The following is a 17,546-nucleotide window of genomic DNA, read 5'->3' as shown; positions in this document are numbered from 1 at the left end:
ATTATGTAAGACCCCTCACTTCAGCATAGCAGCACCAATCAGTCTGCAGTAAAGGGACATCTAGGGCTAGTCTACGCTGAGTGGGGGCACCACGGCGTCCAACCTAGGGTGCCGACCTCCACGGTTAGGAAGGGGGAGAATAGGGAATGAGCCCAGGGACCCACTCCTAACCATATTCCATGCACCTATAGTTTTTAATTTGCACTGTGTTTATGTAATTATTAATAAAGTTTATACATTTTTAAGGGTTTTTTTCATGGTTTATATTGACTGATACCCTTATAGCATAGAGAAGAATCTGGTTTGAGGTTTTTAACAGCTGACAGCCACCACTAAGCCCTAGATTAGTGATGGGGAGGCGTCTGTGAGACCCCCATTACTAATCTGTAAGTGAAAAGAAATAAACACAAACACTGAAAAAATGCTTTGAAATAAAATACAAAAAAAACACCCTCTTTCAACAATTTATTAACCCCAAACACCCAGGTCCAACGTAATCCACATGAGGTCCCACAATACGATAATTCCAACTCTGCTACATCTGAAGGGACAGGGGGTGGCCATAGATTATGACCGCCCGCTGTGAGCTTCAGGCAGATAATGAGCCACAGTGATGAGTGGTGATGTCACTCAGTTTATTTGCGGTCACAGCTGGAAGTTCCCATGGTCCTCCACCTGTGATTGTCTCTTCTGGTTCTACTTGCCACAGTGGAAATATTAGGATGGAGTACAGCAGTGGTGGGCAATTTAATTTTTTCCTTGAGGGCATGTGAGAAATTTGGACTATTGAAGAGGGCCGAAACAATAGCTGAAATTAATTCTGCTTAATATTAATATTTAACTTATTATTAACCTTTTAAGGGCCGAGCAATTTTTCATGTTTGTGCTTTAATTTTTCCCTTGCCTTCCTCCAAGAGCCATCATTTATTAATTTTCCCGCTAACAGTCATGTGAGCTCTTTTGGAAGACTAGTTGTACTTTTGAAAGACACAACATCAATTTGGTCAACAGTTTACTGGAAAATGTGAAAAAAATTCCAAGTGAAGTGAAATTGTGAAAAAAAAAAACCAACCCTCCAACAATTCTACAATTCTTTTTTGGGTTGTTTTTTTTTTTCAGCATTCATTCTGCAGTAAAAATGACCTGAAAATGTGATTGTCCAGGATACTATGATTGCATGTTTTTTATTTATTTTTTTAGCAGTGAAAAAAAATCTGACATTCGTAAAAATAAATTGGCTTGCAATGCCACTTTCCAAAACCTGTATTATTTTTTTCTGTTGATGGAGCGGTGTGAGGGCTCATTTTTTTTCCTGGTTACCTGATGTTTTTATTGATACTTTCTTGGGGTTCATATGATGCTTTGATCACTTTGCAATGCACTTTTTTTATGGAGATGCAGCAACCAAAAATCTGCAGTTCTGACAGTTATACTTTTTACAGTTTTACCGATAGGGGTAATAGATTTTATATTTTCATAAATTAGACTTCTTTTTAACTGATACCAAATACTTATATTTTTTTATTTAAATTTACTGTTAACTGGGGTTATTTTGAACTTTTTACAAACACACACACACACACATATATGTATATGTGTGTGTGTTTTTACAAACACACACATATATATATATATATATATAATATACACGTATGTGTGTGTATATATATATATATATATATATATATATATATATATATATATATATCTCTCTTCATAGGTAACTTTGTAACTTTTTTAAAAAAACTCCACTTTATTTCTCCTTTCAGAGGACTTGAACCTGCTGTATACAGTAAAAATCACTGTCCTCAATGACACCCAGCCACAGGCTGGACTTCACAGAAGCGATCACGCGTCCGACAAGGTGGCATTCAGCCGGCCCCAGCTGTCATAGCGGCCCATCAGTTCCTTGCTGTCGCATCTCAGGGAAGCTGATGGCTATCCAAACTAATGTCCACGGATCACAATGCTTAAATGGTGCTGTCAGAAATTGATGTTGTCATTAAAGCGGTTAACAGCAGCGATCAGTGGGCACGCCAGTCACTGGTGTTAGAGGCTTCTATAATTTAGCTATTATCCTCCCGCTATGGAGCGGCCTTTACTTCGGAGCCTGCTCCAAAGTCCCTATCATGCTCCATGCCAGATATATTACAACTGAGGCACCACACAGCAGGCTTTAATTCATGCTATGCTATCCTGAGACTTATAGGCATAATGTCAGAATTTGGATTTGTTTGGCATTGAGGTCCCCCAACTCATGGGTCGTACATCACTGTTCTCAGGTTTCTGGTCTGTGGGCTGGACAGAAACAGCCAAATTGTCGGATGTGGTACACTGGAGTAAGGTATTTTGTTTTCTACTCTTGTTTCATATTTTTCCTATAGACTCATACAGTAATATACTGTAACTAGAGTGCTATGGGCTCCTGGTCAGTTTTGCTCAATCAATTTCCTAATAGGGAGTTTTCTGCAATGATTCTCTGTTCATTGTAGAGCAGCTGAAAGACATACGGCATAAAGATACTACCATCTACTTGGTGGATGTAGGGTTGGAACCCAGACATCTTTGGCTCCTTACTTGTGAGGCCCATCCCTACCCTCTATAGCAACACAGACATCCAACAAAAACTCGGACCCCAGAATAGAACCTTAAATACAATTGCCAGGACAACATTCTAAATAAATTCAGTCCCCAGATGAGACCCCAAGATTGAGTCAAACCTGGACTATAGCAGACCAATGGCAAGATAAACAATTACTCAGATGTATGGGCACTGGTGCACATAGGATTTCAACACCAACAACATAAAAACTCTGTGGAACATTTTATATTCTGTTCTGATGCTTGGCCTGAAGAAAAGTAACTAGGAAGCAAGAAGGGAAAATATTATTGGCTTATCTGTATAATCATATTGATTATGAGTAAATAAAATCCAAGTCGCAGGTGCCCCATTCCACTACATCCTTGGTCCTGCAATGGCTACACCACAAAAAAGGATTATCAGAACTCAAGGTTCTTTGGGTTTTCACCATATCTAATTTCCATGAACAACTTTACTTTTAATTAGTCATATACAGTAAATATTGTCTTTCACTAATGGACAAATTTGCACCTTTTTTCTTCCTGTTTGTTTTAATAATTTTAGCATTAGATTTTACACTTTATATTCATTTTGATACATTTATTCTTGGTTAAATTTTACCATAACAAATTGGATTTGCGGTCACCTTCCAAACCCTTTGGTGTTAAGATCTATGATTTTTTTTAAGTTATTTTTTTTTTTATTTCATTAGTACATACTATTGTGTATTCTTATAATGGCTATTGGTATGAGGACACTAAAAATATTAATAATAATGTTGTATATTTATTTCTAGGCCACTCCAAAAGTAATTCCTCCATTAAAAGGTATATATTTTCCTATACGGTGTTATTTGAAAAATATCCCCTTGACCAAGCTTCGTGAATTGTATGTAAATAGTATTATTTATGTCATTATTTATCCTTGTGAAAACACAGCACAATGTTTAATACCATAATGATGTGTCTGCCTATCTTCATAACTTTCGCACTACAAAAGACTGTGTCTGATGACAAAAATACATCTACTTACGGTAGCTAACATTACTTATGCAAAATGTTTTCACATGTATTTTGCATCCCTTTGTTTTACCACATAGTTTAGTTTACATTAGGATTAATGTGTGTTTGTTTGTTTGTTTTGTCCTACCAGAAGAATCTCAGCAAAGTGCCTCACAAGGAACAAGGTATGCAGTGTTTACATGCAGGGCCATTGTTGGGGGAGAAACTAGGCACATTCTCAGGGCCTCCATCCACAAAGGGAGCCTTTTGCTTCTGTAGCTTTTTCATGAGGCAAACAGAGGATGCACAGCATTACTTAGGGTACCTTCACACTTAGCGATGCAGCAGCGATCCGACCAGCGATCTGACCTGGTCAGGATCGCTGCTGCATCGCTACATGGTCGCTGGTGAGCTGTCAAACAGGCAGATCTCACCAGCGACCAGTGAACAGCCCCCAGCCAGCAGCGACGTGCAAGCGACGCTGCGCTTGCACGGAGCCGCCGTCTGGAAGCTGCGGAGACTGGTAACTAAGGTAAACATCGGGTATGGTTACCCGATGTTTACATTAGTTACCAGTGTGAGCAGGGAGCAGGGAGCCGCGCACACTGAGCGCTGGCTCCTTGCTCTCCTAGCTACAGTACACATCGGGTTAATTAACCCGATGTGTAATGCAGCTACATGTGCAGAGAGCAGGGAGCCGCGCACACTGCTTAGCGCTGGCTCCTTGCTCTCCTAGCTGCTGTACACATCGGGTTAATTAACCCGATGTGTACAGCAGCTACATGTGCAGAGAGCCGGAGCTGGCAGCACAGGCAGCGTGAGAGCTGCAGAGGCTGGTAACTAAGGTAAATATCGGGTAACCACCTTGGTTACCCGATGTTTATCTTGGATACAGCTTACCTCAGCTGTCAGACGCCGGCTCCTGCTCCCTGCTCGCTTCATTTGTCGCTCTCTTGCTGTCACACACAGCGATCTGTGTGTCACAGCAGGAGAGCGGCTTTGAAGAAAACGAACCAGGGCTGTGTGTAACGAGCAGCGATCTCGCAGCAGGGGCCAGATCGCTGCTCAGTGTCACACACAGCGAGATCGCTAATGAGGTCACTGCTGCGTCACAAAAAGCGTGACTCAGCAGCGATCTCGGCAGCGAGCTCGCTGTGTGTGAAGCACCCCTTAGTGTATGCTGCACATCCTCCATAATCCCCAAATGTCACTCAGCTTTTTACTGGTGTCAGGTAAGCGGGTGAAAGGCAGGAAACAACCTTCTGTACTGCATGATGTCTGCAGGTGATTATCAGTCCTGCCTGTGCTGCTGACCCCTTCCATAGCTGTCATTGGATCAGAGGAACTGAATCAGGACTTGACAAATGAGGAGTGACAGATCGATCTAAAAAGGAGGTTATTTGTGTGTTGTATGAATAGTGCCTTGAGATTGTATTCATACCACATGAATTTTTCCACATTAATTCACTTAACAGTACATAAATTAAAAAAAAAAAAAAGTATTCGGCCCCCTTGAATTTTTCAACTTTTTCCCACTTTTCAGGCTAAAGATAAAAATTTTAAATTTTATGGTGAAGAATCAACAAGTGGGACACAATTGTGAAGATGAACGATATTTATTGCTTACTTTAAATTTTTGTAAAAAATAAAAAACTGAAAATTGGGGCGTGCAATATTATTCAGCTCCTTTTAAGTTAATACTTTGTAGCGCCACCTTTTGCTGCGATTACAGCTGCAAGTCGCTTGGGGTATGTCTTTGTCAGTTTTGCACATTGAGAGACTGAAATTCTTGCCCATTATTCCTTTACAAACCGCTCAAGCTGAGTGAGGTTGGATGAGCGTTTGTGAACAGCAGTTTTCAGCTCTTTCCACAGATTCTCGATTGGATTCAGGTCTGGACTTTGACTTGGCCATTCTAACACCTGGATACCTTTTATTTGTGAACCATTCCATTGTAGATTGTGCTTTATTTTTGGATCATTGTCCTGTTGAAAGACAAATCTCCGTCCCAGTCTCAGGTCTTTAGCAGACTCCAACAATTTTTCTTCAAGAATGGTCCTGTATTTGGCTCCATCCATCTTCCTATCAATTTTAACCATCTTCCATGTCCCTGCTGAAGCAAAGCAGACCCACACCATGATGCTGCCACCACTATGTTTGTATTTCAACCAAAACAACTACCCCTTATCTTATATGAAAGTATAAATTTTATTCAAAACACATAATTGACAAAGTACAGGTTAAAAAACAATCTATTAGTGCATAATATATAGTCAGGGGAGGGTCCTTGGGCACCTTCCCTGTCCTCTCCCTTCCTATCAGTGGGGGTCGGCACCCTTATGTAATACGCCGTGGTGCCCCCACTCAAACGTTGACTGATCCTGGATGGCCCTTTACTATATTCTGTTTCGTGCCGCTAGCCTTACAAAAAAGTAGTGATTCACACTCATACCACTCATTATACGAATATATTGGTGTCAGTTAGACCAATAATATCCCCTTGTTATATTTTTATAGTTTTGTTTAACATTTGGGGTATAATATTGCTCAAGGGTAACCATAGGGTACAATCATTTTCTTATGCCCGTATTCATCAAAGAAACAGCTTTGTAGCCCGTCCTTCACCGCTCTCGGCGGTTCTCTGCCGAGAGAACTGCCGAGAGCGGTGAAGGACGGGCTACAAAGCTGTTTCTTTGATGAATACGGGCATAAGAAAATGATTGTACCCTATGGTTACCCTTGAGCAATATTATACCCCAAATGTTAAACAAAACTATAAAAATATAACAAGGGGATATTATTGGTCTAACTGATACCACTCATTATACGAATATATTGGTATGAGTGTGAATCACTATACTTTTTTGTAAGGCCCCTCATTAAGGCTAGCGGCACAAAACAGAATATAGTAAAGGGCCATCTAGGATCAGTCAATGTTTGAGTGGGGGCACCACGGCGTATTACATAAGGGTTCCAACCCCCACTGATAAGAAGGGAGAGGACAGGGAAGGTGCCCAAGGACCCTCCCCTGACTATATATTATGCACTAATAGATTTGTCTTTTAACCTGCACTTTGTTAATTATGTGTTTTGAATAAAATTTATACTTTTATACAAGATAAGGGGTAGTTGTTTTGGTTGAAATAGTATATTCTACCCCTACCGGAAGGAAAAAAAAATCTTTCTGAGGGTTGTAAGCACCACTATGTTTGACAGTGGAGATGGTGTGTTCAGGGTGATGAGTTGTGTTGCTTTTACGCCAAACATATCGTTTGGCATTGATCCCAAAAAGTTTGATTTTGGTTTCCTCAGACCAGAGCACCTTCTTCCACTTGTTTGGTGTGTCTCCTAGGTGGCTTGTGACAAACTTTAAATGACAGTTTTTATGGATATCTTTGAGAAATTGCTTTCTTTTTGCTCACCATACAGGTCAGGGATAAAGTTGTAGAGAAGAATAAAGCAGGGTTAGTTTATAAAAAAAAAATAGCCCAAGATCTGAACATCTTATAGAGTACATCATTCAAAAATAAAAGGAGTGTGGCACAACTGCAAACATACCAAGACATGGCTGGTTACCTAAGCTGACATCCTAAGCAAGGAAAACACTAATTAGGGGAAGCACCCAAGAGGCCCATGGTCAGTCTGGATGAATTGCAGAAATCCACAGCTCAGGTGGAAGAATCTGTCCACAGGATATATTAGTTGTATACTCCTCAAATCTGGCTTTTATGTAAGTGTGGCAAGGAGAAAGCCATTTTTTAAAGCAAGCCACAAGTCGTCCCGTGTGCAGCTTGCAAAAAGCCATGTGGGGGGACATATCTAGCATGTGGAAGAAGGTGCTCTGGTCAGATGAAACCAAAGTAGAACTTTTTTGGTCTAAATGCAAAATGCTATGTGGGGCGGAAAATTAACACTGCACATCACCCTGAAAACACCATCCCCACCGTCACACATGGTGGTGGCACCATCATGCTGTAAGGATGCTTTTCTTCAGCAGAAATAGGGAAGCTGGTCAGAGTTGATAGGAAGAAGGATGGCGGTAAATTCAAGGCAATCCTGGTGGAAAACCTGTTAGAGGCTGCAAAAGCTTTGGGAGTGGGTCATAGGTTTACCTTCCAGCAGGACATCTACTCTAAACATTTAGTGAAACTCTACAATGTAGGGCTACATCCAAATGGTCCAGACCTAAATCTGTGGTAAGACTTGAAAGTTGCTGTTCACAGACGCCTCCATACAATCTCACTGAGCTTGAGCTATTTCGCAAAGCAGAATGGGCAAAAATATCAGACTCTAGCTGTGGAAAGCTGGTAGACACATACCCCAAAAAGAAAAAGATAGTAATGCAGTATTGGCAGCAAAAGGGGGTTTTACAAAGTATTGACTAAGGGGGCTGCATATAAATACAAGTCACAGTTTTTCATATATATATATTTTTTACATAATTAGAAAACCATGTTTCATTCCCTCATTGTGTTGCTATATCGCATAAAATCCCAATAAAATACATTTCAGTTTTGTGGGTGTAATGGGAAAAAATGGGGGAAAAGCTCACAGATAATGAATATTTTCTTTAAGGCACTGTAAGCTTTAGCATGTTCTGTATTGGTCTGCGGCCGAAATACTGCCACAATTTGGTTGGTTATCCACAAGCTAAGGTGATTATATACACTATGTGGGCCAAAAGAGGGACTTTGGCACTTAATTGTTTATACGGCAGGGGTAGAGCTGGGATAGAATACTGTGCCACCTACTCCCTAGTGTAGGGGAGATCGACTCCTGGTATTCTTAGTCAGCACACATCGCAGCACTGTACAGAAATGTATATTGTGATATGGGCGGTACCAAGCAGTGGTCAGAGAAGGAAGCCGTCTCATCCAAATTCACTCCACTGTCTACTGGGACAAGGCCTCTGCCCTTAAAGAGGTTGTCTACTACTTAAATATTGATTGCCTTTTCTTAACATAGGTCATCAATGTTTGATCGGCTGGAGTCCGACATCTGGCACCCCCTCATCACCAGTTTCTGGTGCTAGTGGCGGCAGCAGGCAGCCAGCAATGCTCAGTTTTGGAGTTGCTCAGTGCTGGCTCACAGACTAAACCAGCATCACACCCTGCAGATATTGGCTTTGCTATACTGTCTGCACCTGCATATATGAAACAGATGCTAGCTGTATAACAAATGTATTAAAGGCAAGCAGTCCCAGTGATGCGCCATTCCAGACACCCTTCAAAGTGATCTTGGGCTGCTGATGGCAGTCGGCCTGCTGAAGGTGATTTGATCTATGCTGCAATCCAATCTCTTTGGGATACTAAAAAGAAAATACAGTGGAAACTTGGTTAACGAGAACAATCTGTTCTGGGAGTGTGCTTGTTAACCAAGTTACTCGTTCAGCAAAGTAAGATTTCCCATAGGAAATAATTGCAATGCAGACAATTCGTTCCACAACTTGTTAAATGTCCCATCCTGAACCCCTATTGTGCCATTTCACACATGCACAAACACAGACAAACATACGCACGCACGCACGCACACACAAGCACACACACACGCACGCACACACAAGCACACACGCACATATTATGCTCACCTTAACTTCCGTTCCCTCGCCAGTCTCCTGGGACTTGCTGTTCGCTGGTACAGGCTGTGTATCTGGTTACCATCACGACGAGGGTGGAACTTCCACACCCAGAGCGCTGACGTCAAAGGCAGGACCCGCTTGTCTCTGATTGGGGCGCTGCCTTTGAGTAGCGTCTGACAGCCGAAGTTCCTGCCTTGTCGCCATGCTTGCCGATACATATCCTGGAGCGGAGAACTACAGGACCCAGGAGTCCGGCGATGGAACGGAAGGTACACTTATTATGCTCACCTTACCTTCTGTTCCATCGCCGGCCTCCTGGGTCTTGTAGTTCGCTGCCAGGATTCCTCCCTCGTCGCGATGAGCCGGCGAACTACAAGAACCATGAGAACGGTGATGGAACGGAAGGTAAGGTGAGCATAATACTGTATGTATGTGTGTGCGTGCTTGTGTGTGTTTGTGTGGACTGCAAGAGCGGGTCAGAGTGCAGTGGATGTACGGAACCAGTAGTGTGTGCGGTGAGGATTTTGCTCGTACAGCAAAGCTTTCTCGTAAACAGATTTACAGATTTACAGAAAGCTTTGCTTTTTAAGCGAATTTCTCGTTAACTGGGTTACTCGTTAAGCGAGGTTCCACTGTATAAATAAAAAAACAAATAAACATTTTAATTACCATATCCTTTTCCCCCAATAAAAATAAAGACTTTAATGAAACAAACATGATGATCAGCCAGTTCATTTTAATAAAAAGGTTGATTTTTATTATAGTTTCCCTCAGAAACCTGTGAATTTTATGGTTTTTTTTTCCTAAGAAACTGAGCATTTTATGAAAAATACTTTATGGTATTGTTACAATGCACTGTTTTATAATTTATTTCTACTTCATTACAGCAGCATTGAAAGTATTATTGGGACATCTGAGGTAACTAATACAAAGATGCTTGAGTAGTTGCTAATGTGCAGACATATAAAACATGCACATATAGATACATATAGATACAGGGACCGATTCATCTTTTGAGGGGGTTTTAAGTAGATTTTCGTTTTTTGTCTTGAGGTATTCTGTGATGTTTATTGTGGCATATTCATTAAAATGATGCACTCAGTTCATGAATTTTGTGCAAAGTTAAAAAAAGGGGCTTCTTTAACCATTCGTACGACTTTTAGAATAAAAAGTTGCTTCTTTTTTAAAATGTTGCAAAAGATACGACTCTTTGAAAACCACTCTTAGGGTGGAAACACATCTATGCGAGTAAAATCGGTCCGACTGGGCTGAAAAAAACTCGGCTGATTTTAGTTCACGTTAGGTGCGAGTGCAACGCAAGTGCGATGCTATTTCTGAGATTTTACTAGCGTGTGTAATGCGTGTGTAATGCGTGTGTAATGCGTGTGTAATGCGTATTTTTTACTATGTCATCTGCCATTCAGCGCTGCTACATGGCCGCTGACAGCAGACACAGACAGCCATGTAGCAGCGGTGAATGGCAGATGACAGCAGACACAGACAGAGCCGCACTGTCAGAATGAACTCGGGTGAACTTCACCCGACTTCATTGTCATGCTGCGGCTCTGTCTGTGTCGCGCCCTGATTAGCGGTCACCTGTGAAGACTCACCGGTGACCGCTAATCTCCTGAGTAACTGAAGTTAGCAGCCCTCTCTCATACTCACCAATCCCCGATCCCCGGCGCTGCACGGCATTCTCACTGCTCCGGCGGCTTTTACTGTTTTGAAAAAGCCGGCCGCCCATTAAACAATTTCGTATTCCCTGCTTTCCCCGCCCACCAGCGCCTATGATTGGTTACAGTGAGACACGCCCCCACTCTGAGTGACAGGTGTCACACTGCACCCAATCACAGCAGCCGGTGGGCGGGTCTATACTGTGCAGTGAAATAAATAAATAAATAATTAAAAAAAACGGCGTGCGGTCCCCCCCAATTTTAATACCAGCCAGATAAAGCCATACGGCTGAAGGCTGGTATTCTCAGGATGGGGAGCTCCACGTTATGGGGAGCCCCCCACCCTAACAATATCAGTCAGCAGCCGCCCAGAATTGCCGCATACATTATATGCGACAGTTCTGGGACTGTACCCGGCTCTTCCCGATTTACCCTGGTGCGTTGGCAAATCGGGGTAATAAGGAGTTATTGGCAGCCCATAGCTGCCAATAAGTCCTAGATTAATCATGTCAGGCGTCTATGAGACACCCTCCATGATTAATCTGTAAGTTACAGTAAATAAACACACACACCCGAAAAAATCCTTTATTAGAAATAAAAAACACAAACACATTCCCTCATTACCAATTTATTAACCCCGACAAACCCTCCATGTCCGGCGTAATCCACGGACTCCAGCGTCGCTTCCAGCATGCAGGTGACAGGAGCTGCAGAAGACACCGCCGCTCCGGTCACCTCCAAGCAGCAACTGAGGTGAGTAGCGCGATCTGCTGAGGTGTCACTGAGGTTACTCGCTGTCACCGCTGGATCCAGTGACAGCGGGTAACCTCAGTGACACCTCAGCAGATCGCGCTACTCACCTCAGTTGCTGCTTGGAGGTGACCGGAGCGGCGGTGTCTTCTGCAGCTCCTGTCACCTGCATGCTGGAAGCGACGCTGGAGTCCGTGGATTACGCCGGACATGGAGGGTTTGTCGGGGTTAATAAATTGGTAATGAGGGAATGTGTTTGTGTTTTTTATTTCCAATAAAGGATTTTTTCATGTGTGTGTGTTTATTTACTGTAACTTACAGATTAATCATGGAGGGTGTCTCATAGACGCCTGACATGATTAATCTAGGACTTATTGGCAGCTATGGGCTGCCAATAACTCCTTATTACCCCGATTTGCCAACGCACCAGGGTAAATCGGGAAGAGCCGGGTACAGTCCCAGAACTGTCGCATATAATGTATGCGGCAATTCTGGGCGGCTGTTGGCTGATATTGTTAGGGTGGGGGGCTCCCCATAACGTGGAGCTCCCCATCCTGAGAATACCAGCCTTCAGCCGTATGGCTTTATCTGGCTGGTATTAAAATTGGGGGGGACCGCACGCCATTTTTTTTAATTATTTATTTATTTATTTATTTCACTGCACAGTATAGACCCGCCCACCGGCTGCTGTGATTGGTTGCAGTGAGACACCTGTCACTCAGCGTGGGGGCGTGTCTCACTGCAACCAATCATAGGCGCCTGTGGGCGGGGAAAGCAGGGAATACGAGATTGTTTAATGAGCGGCCGGCTTTTTCAAAATAGTAAAAGCCGCCAGAGCAGTGAGAATGCAGTGCAGAGCCGCGCCGGGGATCGGGGAACGGTGAGTATGAGAGAGGAGGGGAAAATGACCGACAGACTGTGAGAGAGGGACAGAGATAGTGACGGACCGACAGAGAATAGAGACCGAGAGGGAGAGACCGAATGACAGAATAGTGATTGACAGACATTGGGAGACATCGCTCGTTTCCAGTGTTTTAGGAAACATGCGAGAAATGTATTTAGAAAATCGGATGTCACTAGGATGGTGTGAGTGCCGTCCCGTGACATCCGATTTTTTACACGCTCCCATAGACTTGCATTGGAGAAACTCGCAGTAGAAACTCGCAAAAAAGCAGCATGCTGCGATTTTTTTCTCGGTCCGATTTGGACTGAGAAAAAAATCGCAGATGAGAGCTGAATCATTCACTAACATGTGTCCGATTCCAATGCGAGTTTTTCTCGCATTGCTCTACTGCGAGAAACTCGCAAGTGAGAAGCAGCCCTTAAAACTACACTAGGACGCGACTGGAGTGGAGTTGCTCCAAATTTTGTATCATTTTAAAGAGTTGCAATTGATTAATCAGTCAAAAACATCTGGAATCATTAAACTCTGCCCAAAAAGCAGAAAAAAAACAATAACACGGGAGCACATATAAAATAGACTAAAAAAAGTCGTAAATAGAATAATGATTTGGGTGCAAACAAAAAAATGTACAAAACTAGTAAAAAAAAAACAAAACAAACCAGGCCCATAGGCAATGTTTATGTTTTTATACAATATATAAAAACAAAATAAAAACCACAATTCTAGAATATTTTTTTTCTCATTACAGTATTTACCATATGGGTTTATTCATTTTATATTTTGATAGATTGAACTTTCATGGATATTGTAATGCCAAATATCCTCATTTTTATAATTTTTTATTCTTTTCTAAGTTCCCTCTTTACAAACCACCTAAGTGCTACAGCTGATATTGACTGTTGCATCTAAGGTGTTAAATAGTTTTGATCAGAGTTGTTTCTGATCCTGGAATTTGCAGCAGCATGTCGATTGTAAAATACAGCGGATATACACTGCTGTGTACATGATATCATTGGTCAATAATAGGACAGCATGGCGCAGAAAATAGCCACTCCACATTCCATACTATATAGCGCTATGCTGGAAGTTGCCATGTAATAACCTATTCTTTTGTTAAATGTCTTCAAACACAAAAATTGTTTGATAGCAGTTCCCTCTGTGTCCTATATAACCATAATATTATTTGTTTTCTTGTTACTTTTTTTGTTTGTTTTTTATAATACAGATTTAAAGATTAAAAAAAAAATTGAGAATAAATTGTATGTTTGATTTTACAACCAATAATTGTTGTTCTTTTTTTCCCCCAGAAATTGAACCAACTGGACTTTAAAACAAATAATGATTTCTTGGATTACTTGGTAAGCTTTTCCCTGGTTGCTCACAAATAATTTGGTATCCATGATTTCCATCTATATAGTGGACTACTATTAAAGATGTTTACCTGCTTCCCTGATTCTACAGTTATTTTAAATACGCATTTCCTTTAATTAATATACATACTTTTAGAATGTACAATAGGATAGGCTTTATTTAGAACCTGCTGTAGTTTTTGTTTTATTAACACTCACTAAAAAATGCGAAACAGAAAAATAATCTTAGTAATTCATTACTTCATAGAATTTACTTAGATATGAAAAAAATCTGCCCATAGCCTAGAGTGATAATAAAATAACAAAGACTGGAAATGCAGGGCTGGAGCAACAGTGGAGTGAATCCGTAAGTAAAGCTTATTTCAATGTTTCTTACCACTTCTGGCTATGGACATATATTTTTTTTATGCCTCAGAAAACCTACTTAAGCCCACCTCTTAAGTAAGCCCATCAGCATCTTTCAGATTAAAAAAAATTTCTTTGACTCTAGAATGACTTGTGTAAGAACACACAAACATTTCCCACAAACTGAAAATCAGTAATGACAAGTTTATCTACTGTTTAATTTTAACATTAATTTCTAGGATCATTGTTTCTTTAAAAGGTGGTGTTGTTTGCACATTTTGGTTTTTTTCTTTGGTAAACAATTTTATTTTCTATAGTAATAGCATGTTCCAAAACACTTTACTATTCAAAGAGAATATCAACAAATAGTATAAGACATTGCAGACTAAATATAGTTCAACAATTCAAAGACGAGGAACCTTACGAGGTCCTTACTCCCAAAAACTTAAAATCTGTATGGAAATAGGTTTAAAGTGCTTGTACTGTTTGGTCCAGCCACCTCTATAATAAATATGGGTATTCATGTAGAGCTGTATGAGTCATCAGCCAGTATCTCTGTATGCCTAGATACAAAATGTGATTGAATTCCTAGAGTGTGAGGGAACAGATGCTATAATGGACCAGATTTTGGGAAAAATGTAGGAATGGAGACTGAGAAAGTTAGTTATATTTGTGAAGTGATCTTATAGGCCTGCCTAAAATGTGTTTTAAAGGCATACTTAAAACTTTGGAAATTGTAAATTAACTGAATTGTTTGGGGTTGGTGCATTCCAAAAAACTGGTGCAGCTCAAGAAAGATTTTGGAGAAAGGAATGTGAAGTTTGGATTGGAGGATGTCCTGCCTAGATCTTTATCCGAACAGAGAGCACGGTTAGGTTGGTAGACAAAGGTGAGAGAGATATGGGGCAGTGCAGCACTTTAGAGAGCGTTGTAGAGTGATAATTATAATTTATGTTGTATTTATCAATAACTGGCAGAAAGTGAAGGCAGTTGTGTAACTGCTGGGCAGAAATATGAGCTTGTCTGCTACATTCGGAATACAGTGAAACCTCGGTTTACGAGTAACTTGGTGTGCGAGTATTTCGCTATACGAGCAAAGCTTGCTGTAAATTTGTAACTCAGTTTACGAGCAAGCTTTGCTATATGAGCAAATACTCACCACACACACTTCCTGTTCCGTGCTTTCACCGTGCTCAGACCCGCTCTTGCAGTCCGCACAAACACGCACGCATACACACTTGCATTATGCTCACCTTACCTTCCGTTCCCTCGCCGGCCTCCTGGTTCTTGTAGTCCGCAGGTACAGTATGTGTATCCAGTAACCATCGGGACCGATGCCAGAACCTCCGTTGTCAGCCGCTTCTCAAAGGCAGCGAACAGAGAGTAAAAAAGCTTCAAAATCGTGATTTATTTATACAACATTCATAAACATAGAAAATACATGGTCAAAGGACCAGGATAATAGGGCACAAGAGGTGACAGGGGATGAAATAGGCAAAATGAACCGGAAATCTGCACTTCCATGAAACTCTGTCTCTATCAAACACCCATAGGCCACATGGGAATGAGGGAATACAATAGCATATATGAAATCAACACATGAGGTTTGTAATAACCATGTGAGCCATATCAGGGATAGTAACAGGGTGAGCAGGCAGTAATGTTAAGACACATGCATCATGTTCCTGCGTTATAAAGGTAAACCGAACCAAGTGTTCATTGAGTTAAATAATTTTAAAGGATAAGACACTGATGCATGTGTACTTTACAAAAAACCAACCTGCAGATCTGTACAGATGAGATAATACACATGGGTATGCAGATAAATCCGGAGGTGACGAGAAGGGTGAGCCCCCAAGGTAAGACTCCAGCAGATTACTCTATTGGAGTAGCTCCACAGTGGTGTGGCGATTTATATATGACCCACCTTACTGTAGTTCTGTGTACATGGACATACTGAGTCTATTCTCAAAGGCAGCGTGCTGACCAATCAGAGGCAAGCGGCTCATGCCTTTGACGTCAGCGCACTGGCAGCGGAAGCTCCGGCATTAGTTGCGATGGTTACTTGACACACATCCTGTACCTGCAGACTACAAGAACCATGAGGCCGGCGATGGAACAGAAGGTAAGGTGAGCATAGTATGTGTGTGTTTGTGTGTGTTTGGATTGGCACAATAGGGGACCAGGCTGGGACATTGAAAAAGTTGTGGAACAAATTGTCTGAGCTTCCATTATTTCCTATGGGAAATTTTGCTTTGCTAGACGAGTAACTTGGTTTACAAGCACACTCCCAGAATGGATTTTTATCGTAAACCAAGGTTCTACTGTAGATTGGAGGGGGCAGCCTATAGTGAAAGGGAATACAGATTAGTAGTGAGTTTCAATAGTTAAAATGAAAATGAGTAAGAGCGACAGAGATTTTGCCATCTTGAAGGTAAGAAAAAGCCAGATTCTGGAGGTGTTTTTGAGGTGTAGGGGACATGAGCAAGGTAGTGATTGAATATAAGGAATAAAGAAAGATCTGAGTTAAATACGCCAATACAGCAGACATGCTGCCTGAAAGATATGGTAGTACCACACATTGAAATGGAAATTTGTTTATTAAGTAACAGAGATCAACCAGGCACAAATAAGGACATTTTGCATCATTTGTCCTAATGCAGAAGCCCCTGTATCCTGTGTTCTTTGTGGTTATACAAATAAGGACATGTACAATGTTTACATGCGAAACTGTAAGATGGTTCTGTACAGAGATACACATATTCCAGGTACCTGGGGTGCATATGCACCTTAATGAGACACCGAGAACAAAATAAGAAAACATAATAACAGTGATCGTTTCTGTCATAGGCATCAACCAAGGAGCATTCAACATTAATACCAGACCGTAATATATTTACTGCAATATAAGAGCGAACGGGCAATTCAGTCCATTATTACACTTAAACGGGTAGCGTAAAAGGAGAGGAATTCCACATCTCCCAGACATTATTATATTTTCCAGGGCAACCTCTATTTTTATACACTGTGCGTTCATAGGGGAGCATTGTATTCACTAGCTGCACCCATGCACGCACCATCTGAGGAGAACTGGGGGCGGTAGTGCCGTTGTGTGCGGTAATGATGGGGGAGGTAGTGCAGGTGTGTGTGGTGATGATGGGGGCGGAAGTGCCTGCGTGTGTGCGGTGATGATGGGGGGGCGGTAGTGCCTGCGTGTGTGCGGTGATGATGGGGGCGGTGGTGCCTGTGTGTGTGCGGTGATGATGGGGGCGGTAGTGCCTGTGTGTGTGCGGTGATGATGGGGGCGGTAGTGCCTGCGTGTGTGCGGTGATGATGGGGGCGGT

At 41.7% G+C, this 17,546-nt stretch overlaps 1 protein-coding gene across 1 annotated transcript in view; it reads left to right on the top strand.

Annotated features, from left to right (window-relative positions):
* The window catches only part of LOC142243225 (uncharacterized), a 102,521-nt gene that overhangs the window by 49,651 nt on the left and 35,324 nt on the right, over positions 1–17,546 (top strand). Inside the window, exons 7-10 of the mRNA XM_075314899.1 lie at positions 3,378–3,408; positions 3,734–3,767; positions 10,048–10,078; positions 13,795–13,845. Coding sequence (XP_075171014.1) covers positions 3,378–3,408; positions 3,734–3,767; positions 10,048–10,078; positions 13,795–13,845 — 147 coding nt within the window. The remainder of the gene's footprint in view (positions 1–3,377; positions 3,409–3,733; positions 3,768–10,047; positions 10,079–13,794; positions 13,846–17,546) is intronic.

Source organism: Anomaloglossus baeobatrachus, chromosome 6 (assembly GCF_048569485.1).
Source record: "Anomaloglossus baeobatrachus isolate aAnoBae1 chromosome 6, aAnoBae1.hap1, whole genome shotgun sequence".
Lineage (NCBI taxonomy): Eukaryota > Metazoa > Chordata > Amphibia > Anura > Aromobatidae > Anomaloglossus > Anomaloglossus baeobatrachus.
The sequence above is the reverse complement of the archived record's forward strand: the minus strand, read 5'-3'. Positions and strand labels throughout refer to the sequence as shown.